This window comes from Salmo salar, chromosome 02 (genome assembly GCF_965601325.2).
Source record: "Salmo salar chromosome 02, fSalSal1, whole genome shotgun sequence".
NCBI lineage: Eukaryota > Metazoa > Chordata > Actinopteri > Salmoniformes > Salmonidae > Salmo > Salmo salar.
In genome coordinates, this window is record NC_138292.1 from 55264226 (window position 1) to 55284906 (window position 20681).

Genomic DNA, 20681 nt, shown 5'->3' on the forward strand with positions numbered 1-20681 from the left:
ACCTTGTTTACCTTTAAAGTACCTTTCCGTACTACTTTCATGTAATCCAGACTTGATCTTAATGCAGACTTTCACGTAATTCAGACTTTTACATAAATCAAGGTAGATTTGCGCGACAAAGTACAACCCCTAAATTTCTCCTCTCCTTTAGATACATGGGGGGCCGCCAGCCCAGTAAGATCATGCGCTTCGTGGACAAGATCGCCAAGTCCAAGTACTTCCAGAAGGCCACCGAGACGGAGTTCATCAAGAAGAAGATGGAGGAGGTGTCCAACACGCCCCTACTGCTCACCGTGGAGGTACAGGAGCTCAGGGGCACGCTGGCCGTCAACATCCCACCCCCGCCCACTGACAGGATATGGTATGTTCTAAACAGCTTCATATAGTTATACATCATACCTCTGTCCAGCAACAGGATATGCTACACCCCAACACATTCATACCACCACAATACATAATGAATACACTTTAGTATAATATTATAGGGGTGTCGATCAAACACTTGTTGGCATACTTGTGCATTAGTTAATTATGTTCTGCAATGCACTTGTGCCCTCTGCTGGTGACTGATCACATCCCTGGAAAACTAACATTTTGCGTGCCTTATTATTCTGAGTAACCTTTTACCATTAACTTGCCCACATAGTACAATAACATGGCTCAGTGCTGCATGATCTGATATAGTTGAAATCTACACTCTGGTGTTTCTCTAGTGTGTTTGTTGACTCTGTTTTGAATCGCAGGTATGGTTTCAGGAGTCCACCCCACCTGGAGCTGAAGGCTCGGCCCAAACTGGGAGAGAGAGAGGTCACACTGGCCCACGTCACCGACTGGATCGAGAAGAAACTGGACCAGGAGTTTCAGGTATGTGTGTGTGTGTGTGTCTGCATGCCTGTGTGTGCGTAATACCGTACTTTGTCCAAACTGTATGTCAGCATGCTACATCAAATGTAACATCTCTGAATCTCTCCCATCTTCTCTCCGACGTAGAAAATCTTTGTCATGCCAAACATGGACGACCTGTGGCTGACCATCATGCACTCTGCCATGGACCCCCGCTCTTTTGGAACGCCCTCCACCTCCACAGCCGATACGACCCAGAGGGAAACGGAGCCCTCCGAAACAGAGGGGGGCGCCTCTAACGGCATATGAAGGATTGTTTACAGTATTTGCCTGAAACGTGTGAATTAGAATGGGAGCCAGGGGGCCTTGTAGTAGTATAAAGCCTATTGGTGCATAAGGACATACAAAAAGACTTCTGTTACCACATTGACATTCCAATAGCTCCATACCCAAGGGTCTTTTTTGTCACTGGCAGAACAGGATGACCTTTAACAAGCTCACTGACAGAACGAGACAGAGGTCAGTCAACCAACCAGGAAGGAGAAACACTAAAAATAAAAACTCACTTTCTGCTCTGTTTTTTAATCTGTGTAGGATGAACAGACTTAGAAAAGGAAATTTTTCTCAGAATGGCACAAATGTAACAGTGATACAACCTTTGACAGGGGCAGGTTAGACACTAGTGGTATAGGTGGAGCGGTGTGGAGAGTTGTTGTGCGTTATAAGGTTACACAGTGTCCTATGAACACATGGTTATTTCGCATTCACCGTTCACCTTACGTCCTAGATAGGAAACAACTTTTGTTTGGGGACCCAAATCAAGAGAGAGAATAAAGTGAAATTAAATGGTTGAATGAGACATGCAAACGCTAGATTATACTGTTATTGTACGGGTGTGTCTGCAAGAGAGTGCATGTGTGTGAAAAAGCAGGAGTGCATACTTTTGACAATGTCACATGTATTATTTGCCATATGATATAAGGCATCAAATGCACCCTATGCTTTGTCGAGGTGAACACTAACAGTATATACACTTGCGTTGTGACCCCACATCTCTTACTGCTCGGGGTAGAAGTTCCCCTTTACCACAGGTCTAGAATCAGATTACCCCAAATCCTAACCATTTTGTGGATGAGAAAATGTCTGACCCTATAGCAGTGGTAAGGGGGAAAGTTCTACCTACAGTATTCCCCTCTTAACTGTACACCACACCTCTTTATATGCAAATGTTCACTGTGTCCATATCTGTATGGAAGCAGCTATATGAAGCCCCTCCCCTCAATTTTCTCTGGAAGCCACTGCTATAGGGTTAGTCGTCATTACCTAGGCAACACGTGTCTTTAATTCACTAATGCCTATGCAAGTTCCTTGCTAACTAAGGACATGGACATGAGGTGAGCAATGAGAAAATAGTATAAATATATATAATGTAAAGATATGTATTTCTGAAAAGGTGTACATAATGGGCCTAACACTTTTGTTGAATGTATGTATGGATATATTGACATTGGACTGTTTTTTATTGTTTGTTTAATGGAAACTATTCCTAACCAATCACATGGATTATGTTGATTGGGGTATGCCAAGTATTGCACAACTAAAACAAGTTTTGATTTATGTGTTCCTTGTAAACACTATTAATTAAATAGTATCTACAGACATGTATTGCATATTTGCAGTGCTATTGGGTTATGCTCTCTCCAGCATGTACAATACCCATGGCACATGTTGAGACCATTCCTGTCATACTCGGCACCACATAGGTTTTCATGTATTTTTTTCAAATTATGTAGGAAGTGTTATGTATTTTTTTTTATTTACATTTTTTATGTATTTTCAAATGGCCATCATCAACAGTTGCCAATGCTTGGAAATGAGCCCCCTTGCCAGATGTGCTAAATGACACTTTGGTAGAGTTAAACTAAATGATGTAGTGTGCCCTTTGCCAAAACCATCATTAATATTAAAATAAACTGTTAATTCAAACATAATTGTAGTCTCAAATCATCACTATTGAAGTCTGAATCACCTTCTATACTCTACTGTTATGTTTTTTCTTCATTTTTGCAGTTAGGTTTTAAATGCACAGTTTTAGCATTGGATTTGTTTACATGAATTCCTATTTGTGTTTCCATTCATTCCATTTATTTGTCAGGACACTAAAGCACTGTTGTAGAATGTCGTTGATGAAGGAATATCTCATTTTCACTTTCCTTCTCCTTCTAATTGGTTTCTTGTTTAATTTTCGTTTTATCGACTATTCAGTTGGTAATATTATTATTGGAAACCTTGATAAAGATGAGCCAAAAATACTTAAATAAATGATCCAAATACTGCGCTATATTGCATGCAATTTTTTGGGTTGAAAATGTGGTTATTGTATATTAACACAATTGGTCAGAGAAAGAGATTTAGTTTAAAAAGTAATAAAACAATTCTCAAAAAGATAGGTGTTAAAGTTATTGGCACCCCTGTTTTCAGTACTCCAGCACCGTACCTTTGTGAGGACAACGACACTGAGCCTTTAAAGAAAAAGACTGGAGAAGACAGTGGGAGGGATCTTGGACCGTTCATTCATACAGAATCTTTCCAGATCCTTGTTAACATGGATCTGCTAAGACTATTGAAAACAGGGGTGCCAATAATTTTGACCCCTTTTTTTTTTTTTTTGTTAAGCAAAATCTCTTTCTCTGAGCAATTGTATTAGTATAAAATAATAGAATTCCCTAGTTTTTTTGGAGTGTACAATATAGCTCAGTATTTGTATTTATTTTATATGGTCTTTTTGCTCATCTTTATCAAGGGTGCCAATAATTATGGACCTGAATGTAGGTCTAGTACCAGGTTGGAATTGGAATGTTTTGTAACGCTTTGTCTACTTTTCTGAAATACAATGTACAATGACAGAATGATGATATGAATAGCACATCAGATTTATATAATAAGAGTTGATGATTCTGCAAATAGATGGCTTATTTAGATTTTTAAGGACACATTTTTTGAGCCTCATCCATGTCTACTGCTTGGCTGAAAGTTGCTCTCTTAGTTGGGAGAGACCAAGTTTCCCTAAAGGAAGTTCTTTAAAATAATGCCTTTTTATTTTTTACAAATGTTGATTTAGCAGGCCTTGTTCTTTTCTGTTATCGATTTTGTACGACTGAATTGCAATGGTATTGTGGTACAAATTATAAAAAATATCAACTTGCTTTGTAATTATTTGCTCTTGATTGAAATAAAGATTTTTTTAATGAACCAATTTTTTGTCATATACTGAAGTTATTTAAATTGCCACACTCACATGCCATGCATCAATATTTAAAATGTTCAAATTCCATCTCTGATAATCCATGTACTGCAAAGCTTGAATAGTCCACAAATTTCAATATTCATCAGGGGCGGCACTATCCAATGACTAGGCTCTACCCCTTATCCCTTCACGGAAATTAATCGTTTCCTAGCAACGCCTGGCCGGCTAACAAACAGAGGTGAGTCTAGCTGTTTTTAGTTTGCAAATTCAATTTCGTACTACAATCTACAGGGTTATTCGTTGTTGCTGAAGAGGTGATAAAGCAACCGTAAGGTTTAGTAACTTATGCATTCGAGAACATTTAAAACATTCTGGTATTTTAAGCTGTTAGGTAATCTAGCTAACGTTAGCGTTAATAGCATATTAACGAATAAGCACGCTAACGTCAAGACAAGTGGATAGCAGCATTCCATAAGAAACATTATGCGCGTAGTAGGCATAGCCATCATTGGTATCTATCTGTCTTATTTCATTTTTAAGCAAAGGTGCAGTATGAGGGCCTAATGAATGATTGTCTTCAACTTCATAACGTTAGTGAATATTTAAATATTTGTGTCTACTCTGTCATGTCTTCCCAGGTGATGACAGGAGGCGTTGTCAGCTAACTTTTACATTTGCATTATTGCTTCTATACATTATTTTCATTCTCTGACCTTTCTTTCAGTTCTGAAGAGATAACGCCTTAACTCAAGAAGCAGGTAAGGCTTTCAATGAAAGGGCGTTAAAAGAGCAGGTGACATTATTTAGCAGACACTCTTATCCAGAGTGACTTACAGGAGCAATTAGGGTTAAGTGCCTTGCTCAAGGGCACATCAACTGATTTTTCACCTAGTCGGCTGGGGGGGATTCAAACCAGCAACCTTTCGGTTACTGGCACCAAAGCTCTTAACCGCTAGGCTACCTGCCTACATGACTGCAATGAAATCCAATGTTGTTGTCACAAAGGCAACCTTGTAGTGCTGACAGAGTCAACCATCTTGCTTCCCACTGAGTCCAATGGAGGGTGGAGGAAGTGAGGGAGGAGGAGAAGAGGAGAGGAGGGGAACCACGCCACAGGAGGAGGGAAAGTACGATGAACAGCCAGGTGGTGCTGACGAGGCAGCAGAGGACTCTGGGGTTACTGTGCTACCTGTGCAGGAGGTTTGTGAAAGATACGAGTACAGTACAGGATATGTTTTTTGCACACGTTTCTCAAGTTAGGATTTGTGACTCTCATGATATTGTATCATCTGCGTTTTATTTGTAATCATTCAAAATCATGAAATGATTCCCAAAAGACGATTTAGACATGATTTAGGCAATGGTCCAATGCACATAATTAAATATAACAACTTTATTATTTGTATTGTAACTTTATGGATCAAAAAGTGACTTCCTGAGTGTCCTCCTGTCTGTCCTCCATGCAGGGTGGATCAGCAGAGCAGTCAGACAGAGAGCAGGCTGAGGCTGGGGCTGGTTACCCAGTGTCACAGTCAGGAAACAGTGGTACAGGCGCAGCCTTCAACCCCGCCAGCAACTCAGGTCAGCTGGGTTTCAATAAGAGGGAGGGATAGAACAATGGTGGACATTTTTAACTTCTATCACCTTTGTAATTGACTCGAGCGCTGTGACTTGTCAAGCGCGGTATCTGTTGAGGAGTGATCATGAAACATTGTTTTTTTGGGGTGCCAGATAACGGAACGATGCCCTTGCCGCCTCACCCCTCATTGCACCTCTCAGTCCGCCTCTCTGACGGCGATGGGGACGGGTTACGCAGGGCTGCGGAAGAGGGCGATGAGGAAGATGAGCTAATCGTGCTGGACCCTGAACACGTAAAGCAGTTTTCCCGCTTAACATCACTGCTAACATTGTTTGAAATACCTTAAGGTTCAAACCCCGTTGTGCTTATCAGATGAACATCTTACTGTGGTTTCTCCTATCTGCCTGCAGCCGCTGATGAAAAGGTTCCAGACTGCACTGAAGAACCACCTCCATAAGCAACTGGAGAGACTCAACATGGAGATGCGCGAGAAGGTACAGTAGCTCTCTTCTTCTGAAGCGAAGACTCTTCATCCTTTACAATGGTACACAATCAAATCAACATGGACATCCACTTTACAGTATACATAGAGTATGATTCATACCATTTATAGGTCCCCTTTTTGAAGTCACTCTTTTCCCAGGAGAGGGCGCCATTGACTTGTTTTGGCTCAATCTCGAGACGTGACCCTGTGCTTTCGTTTCAAAACACAGAATAAGCTAATCTGAAACTAGAAATGATCTATAAGCGACAACAATTGATTTATAAGGATGAATCGCTATTGTTATAACATTTATAAAAAAAACATCCACAGGCCTTGCAGTGCGTTTCTAATGCATTTGCCCTATGCAATTCTGACCCCAACCTATGCTCTCTTTCCCTCCCCTCCTCCACCCATCTCCCTAGATGGCCATAGAGAGGTCTGAGAGCGAACACCGAGAGGAACTGGGCGTGGAGCTGTACGGCATACAGCAGGAGCTGGCCAGACTCCAGGCCTGTCTGGAGGGCCGTCACGAGACCAACGCGCAAGCGGCCGCCCAGCGCAGACAGGCCCAGGATCAGCTGGAGGGGGTCCGAAGCCAGTACCGCACCACAGCCAGCCAGGCCGGCAAGCAGAGGTCACACGGTGAGACCCATAAAGATACACAGTTAGTATGTCTTTTTTCATTCTGTGCTGAGACCACTCACTGACTTGATAGGGACAGACACTATACAAGGATTGTATGAATACTAAACAACTGTTCAAGAAACATAGACACATTGACTCATCAACAGTCATAAAGCACAAGTTTCTGTGAACGTAGGGTGTTGTCACTTTGTTACAGATGTAGGATCTTCATTTGATCACTCTTTTGTTGTCTGCGCCACAGGAAATGCAGATAAGCTTTGCGATTGACATAAATTCACTGAAAACCCACACTAACACCAACAGTATTGCACTTTTCAGGTAACCTACTTTTGGCCAGCTAATAGCTTAACCACCGATCAAGCAACATTATGCGCTTATTTTGCTGTGACAATATAGGTCAAATTAAGATCCTATATCTGTACTATGGCTTGGGCCAGGAGTTTTTCTTGACCTAATCAAGGAAAAACATCAGGACCCTAGCCTAGTTATAATAGTCCATAACGATATAAAGGCTTTCCTGGTCAGGTGACATAGTCAGGAAAAACTCCTGTCCCTAACTACGTCTATCACCTCCTTCCTCAGTGTCCCAGCTGCAGAGTGAGGTAGAGAACCTGGCACTGCGTCTGTTCTACATGCAGGAGGTTAACGCCGACCTGCGCTCTGACATCACGGTCATGAAGAACGCCTCGCGCAAGGCCCACTCTGAGAAGACCCAGGCAGAGGAGCAGAAACACAAACAGGTCAGGACACACGCCTTCCTTCTTTTACAACTGATTCAAGATCAGCTGATTGGCATGTTAGTTCTAATGTTAACTGTTCTGAGCCAAACCGCAAAACTGGTCCTGGACCAGTTGCTAAGGGTCTAGAAATATATAATTTCAAATAATTATTATTACTGTGGCTAAATCTTCTCAGGCAGTGTATTACAGTGATTCCTTATATGGCCCTCTCTCTCTCTCTACCACCCTCTCTCTCTCTACCCCCTCTCTCTCTCGCTACCCCCCCACCCTCTCTCTGTCTCTACCACCCCTCTCTCTCTCTACCCCCACCCTCTCTCTCTCTCTCTTCCACCGCTCTGTCTCTCTCTCAACCACCCCTCTCTCTCTACCCCCCTCTCTCTCTACCACCATTCTCTCTCTCTCTCTCTCTACCACCCCCTTCTCTCTCTCTACCCTCTCTCTCTCTACCACCCTTCTCTCTCTCTCTCTCTCTCTCTCTCTCTCTCTCTCTACCCTCTCTCTCTCTACCACCCTTCTCTCTCTCTCTCTCTCTCTCTCTCTCTCTACCCCCCTCTCTCTCTACCACCCTTCTCTCTCTCTCTACCACCCCCTTCTCTCTCTCTACCCTCGCTCTCTCTTCCACCCCTATGTCTCTCTTTCTACCGTTCTCTCTACCCCCCCCTCTCTCTCTCAGGACTTGTATGTGGAGCGGTTGACCAAACACATGGAGCGTCTGACGGAGCAGACAGCTCTGTATGAAGTCCAGACCATCGCCCAGTCTGAGGAGACCCGGGCAGCCAAGGAGGCCCTCTCTGAGGTACACTACTGTCCACTCCAGGTTGGGTACAGGCTTTTGCTCCAGCCAATCAGTATAACACCTGATTCAAGTATTTAAAAAAATGTAAAAAATAAAATGTGTTACTGCTTAGGCTGAGACAAAAGCTGTACACACAGAAGGAATGGGGAAGGGTGGTGAATGGTGTGCATTTTGCCTGTGTGTCTCTCGATACAGGCCCAGATGGAGATGGACTCTTTGGGGATGGAGAGGAAGCAGCTGCTGCAGCAGTGGAACAGCAGCCTGGTGGGCATGAGGAGACGAGACGACGCCTACACCGCCATGCTGGAGGCTCTACGGTGAGCACCGGTAAACGCCTAGCACTGTGTAGAGTCTACACACATCACAGGCGGCTGCTGAGGGGAGGACGGCTCATAGTAATGGCTGGAATGGAGTGAATGGAATGTTGTCAAACACATGGGAACCGTCTGTTGATGTGTTGGTTACCATTCCATTCATACCGTTTCAGCCATTACTATGAGCCGTCCTCCCCAATTAAGATACCACCAGCCGCCTGTGACACACACACACACCTCACCACACAGTGTACAACAGCAGCCTGGCGGGTATGACGAGACGAGGCCTACACCACAGTGGAAGAGAATACGCACTGGATAGACTTAAAATGGCAACACTATTCCCTATATAATGCACTACTTTTGGCAAGATGTACATTGGCCACTGTCCAATGTCTATTTACAATACAATTTGTATTTGCTGTACATCAGTTCTGCTGGTCTGCTCTGGTCAAACGTTCTCCTTGAGACTGGACATGCTGTACACCTGTGTGATCCCACCATGTACACATCTGTCAATCTCCCTCTCCCTCCCTCTCCCTCCCTCTCCCTCCCTCTCCCCATGCAGCACGGCCACCCACCAGGTCCGCTCTTTAGACACCGAGATCGAAGGCTTCAAGAAGTCCATCACGCGGGAGGGGGAGCGCAATGAGCTGCTGACAGTACTACTGAATCGGACCCAGCTGGACAGCGCCACCTCCAGGAAGCTGATCTCCCACAGCCACAGCCAACAGGAGGCGCTGCAGGTCCAGTACAGCATCTACATGAGGACCCTGCAGGAGACCGAGCAGACACTGCAACGCGTCAACACAGTGAGTGAATGAATTGGCTTTATTTGACACATTTGAAATGCGTATAGGTTGCTTTAACCAGGTGGAATCAACAATACACACATTGAAATGAATCATCAAGGATAAAAACTCAATGATGTCAAAAGACTTGTTTTTATTGTGATTTGTTTCTTATATTTTTTCTCAAGTCCACAGTTGATTTGTTCTTGGCGTATCTATAGTTCTTTCCCTATGCAGGCTCCTCTGAATGCAATATCCGCTCAATATGAAGTGACTGGAATGTTGTATTGTTGTTGTCGGGACTCATGTAAGTGGATGATAGTACGATGAAACACTTCTAACCTCTGTCCCCCTCCCTCCCATCTCCCCTCTTTCCTCCCCCTCTCCAGGAGTGTGGGGTGAGCCAGGTGGAGGTGTCCTCCCTGAGGAAGCAGACAGAGAAGGAGTGGGTGCGGCGCATGGAGCTGGAGGACCGCATCATGTCCAAGATGCAGGAGCATCTCACCCACGACAAGGCTACCAAGTACTCCCGACGCCTCACCGACAAGATGGCCGCCCACAAGAGGGAGAAGGTGAGCGTTGGTCGCCGTATTTTTTGGGGATCCTGAGTGGCGCCGTGATCTAAGGCACTGCATCGCAGTGCTAGAGGCGTCACTACAGACCCGGGTTCGATCCCGGCTGTATCACAACCGGCCATGATCGGGAGTCCCATAGGTTCGTGGACAATTGGCCCAGCGTCGTCCAGGTTAGGGGAGGGTTTGGCCGGGGTAGGTCGTCATTGTAAATAAGAATTTGTTCTTACCTTACTTGCCTAGTTAACTAAAAAAGTTTTCAAGTAATTCATAATATTACAAAAACTATTTAGCAGTGTATTGTCAATCATATTGTGGAGATGTGTTAAGAATGGGAGACTTTGTAGAATTACAGTGCAGAAGGAGTTTCATTCGGTTGTTATTTAATATGAACATTGGTATAACTTGAGCTAGCCAATTGAAAACCACAACAACCACAATGCTACATAGGAAACTTTGTTAGTGCAATGTATCTCTGTGTTCGAACCAATCTCTGTGTGTGCGTCTCTCTCTCTCTCTCTCCTCACCCTACCAGGAGACCCAGCTGTCCCGGCTAGAAAACGAAATGGCGGAGGTGACGCTGGAGAGCAGTAACGTCACCCTGCGTCTGGAGGGTCTGGCCCGCACCCTGGCCTCGCTGGAGACGGAGATGAGCCGCCGCAACAAACTGCTCAGCGCCAGCGAGGCCAGGATCACCAAGTGCGTCACCGTCATCGAGCGCAAGCAGGCCACCATCAATGTTTACAACAAGAAGATTGAGCAGCTCATCGCCAGCACTGGGGTGAGAGTTAACTTACAACCAAGCACTGACCAGTAACCAACTGAACATTTTGGGTTTATTTCCCTTAGAATAAAGGACAATAGGTACTGAATCTAAAATAGGTGGCACCTACAGATCTAGAATGGTATTCTATTTTTATGGTAGCACCATCCTCTACAATAAGACTGGCGCTAGAATGGATTTGAAACGTTTCAGCTTTGAAAAAAATGCACATTTTCCTGACTTTCTATGTTGTCTTGATCACGTCCCTACGTACGTCAATAGCACGAGGACCTGGGCCCGTTGGAGATCCAGGCCAGTACTCTGACCAAGCAGCTGGAGGGGGTGGGAGGAGAGATCAAGGAGCAGCAGCAGCTCTGGCTGCGGCAGCAGGGGGAACTAGTGAGACTGACCCAGGAGAAACAGGCCCGGAGCGCCGCCCTGCTCACACTGCAGACCCAATTCACCATCCTACAGCAGAGGAAAGTCCGCACCGAGAGTACGGTAACACACACGGGCGCGCACATACACTGACCATGGAGAAATGGGCCTGGAGCACCGCCCTGCTCACACTACGGACACTAGTGTCATACACCTACCGGTACCTAGCCCACATGGGCTTACAAGACACTACAGAATAAAATAAATTTTTCCAAATGATCAGCATACAATAATCCTGGCCAGTACAGCTACCATCTAGCTCCACTACACAAATAGTACATGTATCCTTCTCCTCCAGACATTGTGAACGAACTGAGCAATTTCAAACACGCCCTGTCTGAAACAAAATTCAAGACACTTCACCCTTTTTGTGACCCTACCCTAACAAACACACGCTAACCTATGGACTCCCCACCTCTCCGCTGCCTCCCGTCCAGGTGAGATACAACAGGAGCAGCGTGAGCAGGCTCAGCTGGAGAGACACATGAAGGAGCTGATGGCGGACATGTTGAAGCTCAACTCCCTGCTGAGTGAGAACAGGCATCTCCACCAGGCCCTGGAGCAGGGCAACGTCGTCATGGAGACTGACTTCCTGCACAGACTCAAGGTCAGACTGGTGACGGGGGGGGGGGGGGGGGGTTTGGTGTTCATGGTGGGGGCTGTTTCTGGTGTTCATCAGTCAAATACACACACATACAAATATGTCCGTTTCAGTCCTAAACCACTGCATTCTATATTGCCCTACAAAAGCAAAACGCAATAACTACATTTTTTTTTTTACTACAAAATCTGACTTCTGTCTAGACAGAAAGCAATTTCTGATACTCCATGATAGATTTTGATCAACAGGCTTGTTCTTGTGTCAGGAAACGAAATACCACAGATATACCTTACAACAGATCAAAGGTTCTTTACCAAATCAAAGGGCAGTATGCTTGACATACTGTATATAGACTTAAATATGACATATAGAAATGGCCCCACACCATTGTGTACTTCATGTGTAACAGTGTATTCCTGTAATGTTGTGTGTTTAGGAGGCAGAGAGAGACTCCATTGAGATGCAGATGAAGCTAGAGAGGATCCAGGAGGAGAAGGACAGGCTGTTCAACAGTCTGGTGGAGTCAGAGTGAGTCAAACAGTAGCAAGTAGTCTGTCTGCCTGTCTGCCTGCCTGTCTGCCTGCCTGCCTGCCTGTCTGTCTGTATCTTGTCCTCATTCGAGTGTGTGTGTGTGTGTGTGTGTGTGTGTGTGTGTGTGTGTGTGTGTTGTGTGTGTGTGTGTGTGTGTGTGTGTGTGTGTGTGTGTGTGTGTGTGTGTGTGTGTGTGTGTGTGTGTTTCACATGTTTGTGTTATGTGTGTGTTTTTGTTTAGTTCACCCATGCTTCTACATCTGCATTGCTTGCTGCTTGGGGTTTTAGGCTGGGTTTCTGTGGAGCACTTTGTGACATCGGCCGGTGTGAAAATGCCATTAGAAATACATTTGATTGATGTTTGTTTGTGTGCGTGCATTTGTGTTTCAGGCGTCAGATCATGCTGTGGGAGAAGAAGACCCAGCTGGTGAGAGAGACCAGGTCGGCTGTGGACTCTGAGGTGGGCCAGGGAGACATCCGCACCATGAGGGCTGAGATCCACCGGATGGAGGTAACATCACACACACTGGAGAAACCAAGAGCAACTCTCACATCACACAATCTTTCACTTACTGTAGATCGATACACTACATCTCCATATAGAAAACGACAACATTGTGTTGCTGCCTTGTACGCAATTTACTATACAAATCATGTTTGATTTGATTCCTTAGCGCACCAAATGTGGAATAGGTAGGACACCTCACATACTCATGCACCTGTTTCCCCCCCCTCCAATGCATTCACTGGGTAATGAATCAGTGCTGTGTGCTGGGAGTAAGAATCAATTATCAATGTGGGTGTGTCCCTACAGGTGCGATACGGTCAGCTGATGAAGCAGCAGGAGCGCCTACTGAGGGAGATGGAGGGAGTGGTGGCTCGCAGGGAGACTATCGTGATGCGCAGTGAGGCCCAGGCACGCACCGACCGCAAGCAGCCCACTCACACCGACTTCCACGGCATCCTGCAGGGCCTGCGTCGGAAGATACTGGACACACAGAAGGTGGGGGTGGGGGTGTGGGTGTGTGGAAGTGGGTGTGTCGGTCAGTTGGTGTGTTGGTGGGTGTGCGTTCCTGTGTGTATGTACAGTACGTGCAGTACCAGTCAAAAGTTTGGAAACCTACTCATTCATGATTTTTCTTTATTTTTACTATTTTCTACATTGTAGAATAATAGTGAAGACATCAAAACTATGAAATAACACATATGGAATCATGTAGTAACCAAAAAAGTGTTAAACAAATCGAAATATACACTGCTCAAAAAAATAAAGGGAACACTTAAACAACACAATGTAACTCCAAGTCAATCACACTTCTGTGAAATCAAACTGTCCACTTAGGAAGCAACACTGATTGACAATAAATGTCACATGCTGTTGTGCAAATGGAATAGACAACAGGTGGAAATTATAGGCAATTAGCAAGACACCCCCAATAAAGGGGTGGTTCTACAGGTGGTGACCACAGACCACTTCAGAGTTCCTATGCTTCCTGGCTGATGTTTTGGTCACTTTTGAATGCTGGCGGTGCTTTCACTCTAGTGGTAGCATGAGACGGAGTCTACAACCCACACAAGTGGCTCAGGTAGTGCAGCTCATCCAGGATGGCACATCAATGCAAGCTGTGGCAAGAAGGTTTGCTGTGTCTGTCAGCGTAGTGTCCAGAGCATGGAGGCGCTACCAGGAGACAGGCCAGTACATCAGGAGACGTGGAGGAGGCCATAGGAGGGCAACAACCCAGCAGCAGGACCGCTACCTCCGCCTTTGTGCAAGGAGGAGCAGGAGGAGCACTGCCAGAGCCCTGCAAAATTACCTCCAGCAGGCCACAAATGTGCATGTGTCTGCTCAAACGATCAGAAACAGACTCCATGAGGGTGGTATGAGGGCCCGACGTCCACAGGTGGGGGTTGTGCTTACAGCCCAACACCGTGCAGGACGTTTGGCATTTGCCAAAGAACACCAAGATTGGCAAATTCGCCACTGGCGCCCTGTGCTCTTCACAGATGAAAGCAGGTTCACACTGAGCACATGTGACAGACGTGACAGAGTCTGGAGACGCCGTGGAGAACGTTCTGCTGCCTGCAACATCCTCCAGCATGACCGGTCTGCCTGCCATGGCGGTGGGTCAGTCATGGTGTGGATTTGGCATTTCTTTGGGGGGCCGCACAGCCCTCCATGTGCTCGCCAGATGTAGCCTGACTGCCATTAGGTACCGAGATGAGATCCTTAGACCCCTTGTGAGACCATATGCTGGTGCGGTTGGCCCTGGGTTCCTCCTAATGCAAGACAATGCTAGACCTCATGTGGCTGGAGTGTGTCAGCAGTTCCTGCAAGAGGAAGGCATTGATGCTATGGACTGGCCAGCCCGTTCCCCAGACCTGAATCCAATTGAGCACATCTGGGACATCATGTCTCGCTCCATCCACCAACGCCACGTTGCACCACAGACTGTCCAGGAGTTGGCGGATGCTTTAGTCCAGGTCTGGGAGGAGATCCCTCAGGAGACCATCCACCACCTCATCAGGAGCATGCCCAGGCATTGTAGCGAGGTCATACAGGCACGTGGAGGCCACACACACTACTGAGCCTCATTTTGACTTGTTTTAAGGACATTACATCAAAGTTGGATCAGCCTGTAGTGTGGTTTTCCACTTTAATTTTGAGTGTGACTCCAAATCCAGACCTCCATGGGTTGATAAATTGGATTTCCATTGATTATTTTTGTGTGATTTTGTTGTCAGCACATTCAACTATGTAAAGAAAAAAGTATTTAATAAGATTATTTCATTCATTCAGATCTAGGATGTGTTATTTTAGTGTTCCCTTTATTTTTTTGAGCAGTGTATTTTATATTTGAGATTCTTCAAAGTAGCCACCCTTTGTCTTGATGACAGCTTTGCACACGCTTGGCATTCTCTCAACCAGCTTCATGGGGTAGTCACCTGGAATGCATTTCAATTAACAGGTGTGCCTTGTTAAAAGTTCATTTGTGGAATTTCTTTCCTTCTTAATGCGTTTGAGCCAATCAGTTGTGTTGTGACATGGTAGGGGTGGAATACAGAATAAAGTCCTATTTGGTAAAAGACCAAGTCCATATTATGGCAAGAACAGCTCAAATGAGCAAAGAGAAACGACAGTCCATCATTACTTTAAGACATGAAGGTCAGTCAATCCAGAAAAGTTTATTCAAGTGCAGTTGCAAAAACCATCAAGCGCTATGATGAAACTGGCTCTCATGAGGACCGCCACAGGAAAGGAAGACCCAGCATTATCTCTGCTGCAGAGGATAAGTTCATTACAGTTACCAGCTTCAGAAATTGCAGCCCAAATAAATGCTTCACAAAGTTCAAGTAACAGACACATCTCAACATTAACTGTTCAGAGGAGACTGTGTGAATCAGGCCTTCATGACAAAGAAACCACTACTAAAGGACACCAATAATAAGAAGAGACTTGCTTGGGCCAAGAAACACAAGCAATGGACATTAAACCGGTGGAAATCTGGTCTGATCAGTCCAAATTTTAGATTTCGAGTTCCAACCACTGTGTCTTTGTGAGACGCAGAGTAGGTGAACGGATGATCTCTGCATGTGTGGTTCCCACCGTGAAGCATGGAGGAGGAGGTGTGATGGTGTGGGGGTGCTTTGCTGGTGACACTGTCGGTGATTTATTTAGACTTCATGGCACACTTAACCAGCATGGCTACCACAGCATTCTGCAGAGATATAGCATCCCATCTGGTTTGTGCTTAGTGGGACTATCATTTGTTTTTCAACAGGACAATGACCCAACACACCTTCAGGTTGTGTAAAGGCTATTTGACCAAGGAGAGTGATGGAGTGCTGCATCAGATGACCTGGCCTCTACAATCACCCGACCTCAACCCAAATGAGATGGTTTGGGATGAGTTGGACTGCAGAGTTAAGGAAAAGCAGCCAACAAGTGCTCAGCATATATGGGAACTCCTTCAAGACTGTTGGAAAGTATTCCAGGTGAAGCTGGTTGTGAGAATGCCAAGAGTGTGCAAAGCTGTCATCAAGGCAAAGGGTGGCTACTTTGAAGAATATAAAATATATTTTGATTTGTTTAACACTTTTTGGGTTACTACATGATTCCATATGTGCTACTGTGCAGCCTACAATACATACTGTAGTAAACGTGGAATAGTGCCTAATTCCTTACATAAGGGAGAGCAGGCCATGTCTGTACTACAGAATGCGGGGCACGTCGGAGACCGGGGTTCAAATCCCCGTTGGGGAGGAAGGAGTAGGCTGTCCTGGTAAATAAGAATTTGTTCTTAACTGATTCCATGTGTGTTATTTCATAGTTGTGATGTCTTCACTATTATTCTACAATGTAGAAAATAGTAAAAATACAGAAAAACCCTTGAATGAGTAGGTGTGTCCAAACTTTTGACTGGTACTGTATATGCTTAATATGTGTGTCTGTTGTGTGTGTGTGTGTCTCCCCACCCTAACAGCAAGCTGAGGAGTGTGACGGGGTCCTCAGGGAGCTGCAGCAGGGCCAGGCCAGTCTGAGCTGCTGTCTGCGGGACAAACAGCTGCAGCTGGGAGAGCTCCACAGTGCCAGAACTGTCCTCACCTCAGACTTCCAATGTCTGCAGGACACCAAGGAGAGGGTACACGATGTAGACACATTCACCCATTCACTCTCAACATTATTCCTGCCCAATGTATTGTTATCCATAGTTGCGACGTGGTTCGCACTGTGCATAGCTATTTGAATATCTCTTTTCATCTCATGTCTTTTTTAATCCCTTATCCATCCTTCTTTTCCTTTCTCGGTCTCGCTCTCTCTCTTTCTGTCTCACACCTAATCTCTCTCTCTCTATCCTCCCTCCCTTTCTCCCTCCCTCTTTCTCTCTCTCTCTCTCGCTCTCTCTCTCTCTCTCCCTCCCTCTAGAACCTGGCCCGTCTGGTCTCCCTCCAGGGCCGGGCCAAGCAGCTCCAAGCGGTGCGTGAGGGTCGCTACAGTGCCCTGTCCACCAGCGAAGCCTTGGAGCCTGCGTTGCAGCGGCAGGAGGAGCGTCTGCACGCTGTGACCACCATCCTGCACCGCGTCCAGCAGGAGTTCCCCCAGCACCAGGGGGCGCTACGACGCCTCTCCCTAGCCCTGGCCGCGCGCCTGCAGACCCCGATTGGTCAGGAGACCCCCTGACTATTACATGACTGAAAACCCCCATCATAGGATTACCCACGGAGTAGATTGGAGATAGAGATCCATCATAGTTGAAGGGTATTACTGTTCAATGGTGTTCTATGTTACTCTGGCTGTTAGGATTAGGGAGCTGGATTTGGGGTGGAAGCTCTCCTCCTGGCCATGTTTGGGCAATTTTGGTTTTCAGAATATTTCAGTTTATTTTGTTTCAGTTTATTTTCAGTTGATAGAATGAAGAGTTGATTTAATATACAGTACACACGGATATCCTACCAGCGTGTGAAAATAATATTGTCCATGGATAAACTGAAGATACACATATATAAACAATAAAAGCAACATTTGCATTTCTTTCTTTAGTTAATATCCACAAACTAGCTAAATCTTAAGTATGGAATCACTAAAGCCAGCCTGTGAATGATCATATGTCATAATAACAGAGAAACATCATACAATGCCATTAATCATCACTTAACATAAATGAAAGGTTCTGTCCATCATTGTCAAATATCAGATAATAATCAGTCAATTGGCTGGTTCCCCCACCCAATAAGCATTTGCTGACATCATAGTCAGGAAGTGGTCCCAGATGGTCCCCTCCAGGGTTTTCTTTGTGAATCAACACCAGGTCCCTTTGGAGTTGATTCTCTATTCACCTCTGGATATCTAATCCATTTATATAACCAGATTATCACCCCTAATCTCATGCGTTCCTGAAGTGCCTTTTGTCACGGTTTGGGGCTCCTTCAAGGGAAGGGAACTCCCGAACTGTCCCTAAATCAGTGATGATCTGGAACCAGGCCAGTCACCAATTACATTCCCCCTCTTTTCAACAGCTTTTGTTATTATATGTTTCACTGGCGCATCAAAAAGTAGTTTGTGTACTTACTGTCATAGAAACCTTTGTTATAGGAATCTTTATTGTCAGTGATGGCTGTTATTTAGAGGCTTGGCCTAAATCTCTAAGATAGCTTTGCCAGTGGCTTTGTTTGCCTGTTACATGACCGGTTATGTGCTATTATAATACACACAGTGAATTGAATTGGAAGGGTGAGGCCTGGCCAGGTTACACATCAGTGAGGCCACAGTCCTTCAGTTGGTACAGATCAATATCAGCTGGTGGATCACCCACTAACCTGTTATGTTTCGTCCTAGGATGCGTCTCAATAGTCTATAAAGGCTTCCTTTCCTCGCATCCTCTCGCTCATCTGCTCTGATCTAAGGATACATGATAGGTGAAAGCATATAGTGGATGCCTACTAGGAATTTGCTTTCAAATCAGTGAATTACAGTTTTACAGCACAAGCACAGGAAATGTATTATTTTGATTGAATTCCTTTCAGTAACACTTTACTTAAAGCACCCAGATATAATTCTTTATAACTTGTTATAATTCTTTATAACCCTTTATAATGTCATTTTACAAGGCTTATAATGTGTTTGTGTGTGACCTGTATTCGAAGGCCTATAGCTGCACTTTCAATGTGGTCTTACAGGTATTGTCAACATAAGTACTTGGAGAGGTGTACATTAAGGCAGCCCAATTCTGATATTTTTTTTCCTCTAATTGGTCTTTTGACCAATCTCATTCGATCTTTTCACATCAGATCTTTTTCAGAGCTGATCTGATTGGTCAAAAGACCAATTCGGGGAAAAAAATATATGAATTATGGCTGCCTGTGTAAATGCAGCCTTCGGACACATACCGAATTGACATATTTTTTAAATACGTAGTTGGTATGTTCTGCACTTCCACTGTGACACCAAATGACTGTATACCAGTCTAGTCAGACTCATATATGGGCATCTGTCGGTGTTGATTGAGAAATCAGTCACAGTGAGGTGGATTCATATTGTTTCTCATAACTTAAACTTGAGAAAACTGCTTGTTGTTGTTGGTTACATTGGTTGTTACAAAAACATCCTAGTTCCATTGGTCTTTGTACTACTACACCCATGTATTGCACACAAAGTGTCTAGGTTACTTTTCCTAAAAACCTCAAAGCAGCTCCAAGTAAATAGCCTACATAGGCCGTAGGAAGTAACTCAATGGAATGAATGTGGTTTTGGAGGGGCAACCACTGATGTGTCATCTCAGGGACTGTTTATTTTCCAGTTAAGTTCTGACATCATTGCAAATGTCATATTTAAATAGCAATCAGGATTCCACATTATTCAAATATATTTGGCATGAGACATCACATGAGCTAAAAATTGATACACTATACAGTACCAGTCAAAGTTTGGACACACCTACTCATTCAAGGGTTTTTCTTTATTTTTACTATTTTCTACATTGTAGAATAATAGTGAAGACATCAAAACTATGAAATAACACATATGGAATCATGTAGTAACCCATTTTTTTTTAAACAAATACAAATGTATTTGAGATTATTCACAGTGGCCACCCTTTGCCTTGAAGACAGCTTTGCACACGCTTGGCATTCTCTCAACCAGCTTCACCTGGAATGGTTTTCCAACAGTCTGGAAGGAGTTCCCACATATGCTGAGCACTTGTTGGCTGCTTTTCCTTCACTCTGCAGTCCAACCCATCCCAAACCATCTCAATTGGGTTGAGGTTGGATGATTATAAAGGCCAGGTCATCTGATGCAGCACTTCGTCACTCTCCTTCTTGGTCAAATAGCCCTTACACAGCCTGGAGGTGAGTTGGGTCATTATCCTGTTGAAAAACAAATGATAGTCCTATTAAGCACAAACCAGATGGGATGGTATATCGCTGCAGAATGCTGTGATAGCCATGCTGGTTAAGTATGCCTTGAATTCTAAATAAATCACAGACAGTGTCACCAGCAAAGCACCCCTACACCATCACACCTCCTCCATGCTTCACGGTGGGAACCACACATGCGGAGATCATGCGTTCACCTACTCTGCGTCTCACAAAGACACCGGTTGGAACCAAAAATCTCACATTTGGACTCATCAGACCAAAGTTCAGATTTCCACCGGTCTAATGTCCATTGCTTGTGTTTCTTGGCCCAAGCAAGTCTCTTCTTATTATTATTTTGTTTGTTTTTCCGCATTGTTTGCAACTTATTTTGTACATACTGTTGCTGCTACCGTCTCTTATGACCGAGCGGTGTTCGGCGGTCGACGTCACTAGTCTTCTAGCAATCACCAATCCATTTTTAAT

The 20681-nt window shown here is 44.7% G+C and overlaps 2 protein-coding genes across 6 annotated transcripts in view; both read left to right on the forward strand.

The window, feature by feature from the left end:
• Positions 1–4099, forward strand: part of LOC106588447 (testis-expressed protein 2) — a 68511-nt gene extending 64412 nt beyond the window's left edge. For all 4 annotated transcript variants that reach the window (XM_014177481.3, XM_014177461.3, XM_014177491.3 and 1 more), the window contains 3 exons: positions 152–361; positions 744–864; positions 991–4099. In XM_014177481.3, the coding sequence (XP_014032956.1) occupies positions 152–361; positions 744–864; positions 991–1152 (493 nt within the window). In that variant the 3' untranslated portion in view covers positions 1153–4099. The remainder of the gene's footprint in view (positions 1–151; positions 362–743; positions 865–990) is intronic.
• Positions 4100–4264: 165 nt separating this feature from the next.
• On the forward strand, positions 4265–17882 carry LOC106588462 (coiled-coil domain 40 molecular ruler complex subunit). 2 transcript variants are annotated; one of them, XM_014177505.2, is made up of 20 exons: positions 4265–4328; positions 4815–4848; positions 5096–5290; positions 5557–5671; positions 5822–5961; positions 6080–6163; positions 6576–6795; positions 7381–7538; positions 8212–8334; positions 8530–8651; positions 9217–9460; positions 9829–10011; positions 10547–10792; positions 11057–11270; positions 11650–11819; positions 12250–12341; positions 12735–12855; positions 13159–13347; positions 16826–16984; positions 17269–17882. In XM_014177505.2, the coding sequence occupies exons 3-20, from the start codon at positions 5147–5149 to the stop codon at positions 17521–17523; spliced, it is 2979 nt and encodes a 992-aa protein (XP_014032980.1). In that variant the 5' UTR covers positions 4265–4328; positions 4815–4848; positions 5096–5146; the 3' UTR covers positions 17524–17882. The 2 variants fall into 2 exon arrangements, with proteins under 2 accessions (XP_014032980.1, XP_014032991.1); XM_014177516.3 differs by lacking the exon at positions 4265–4328 and adding an exon at positions 4329–4418.
• Positions 17883–20681: the final 2799 nt, after the last annotated feature.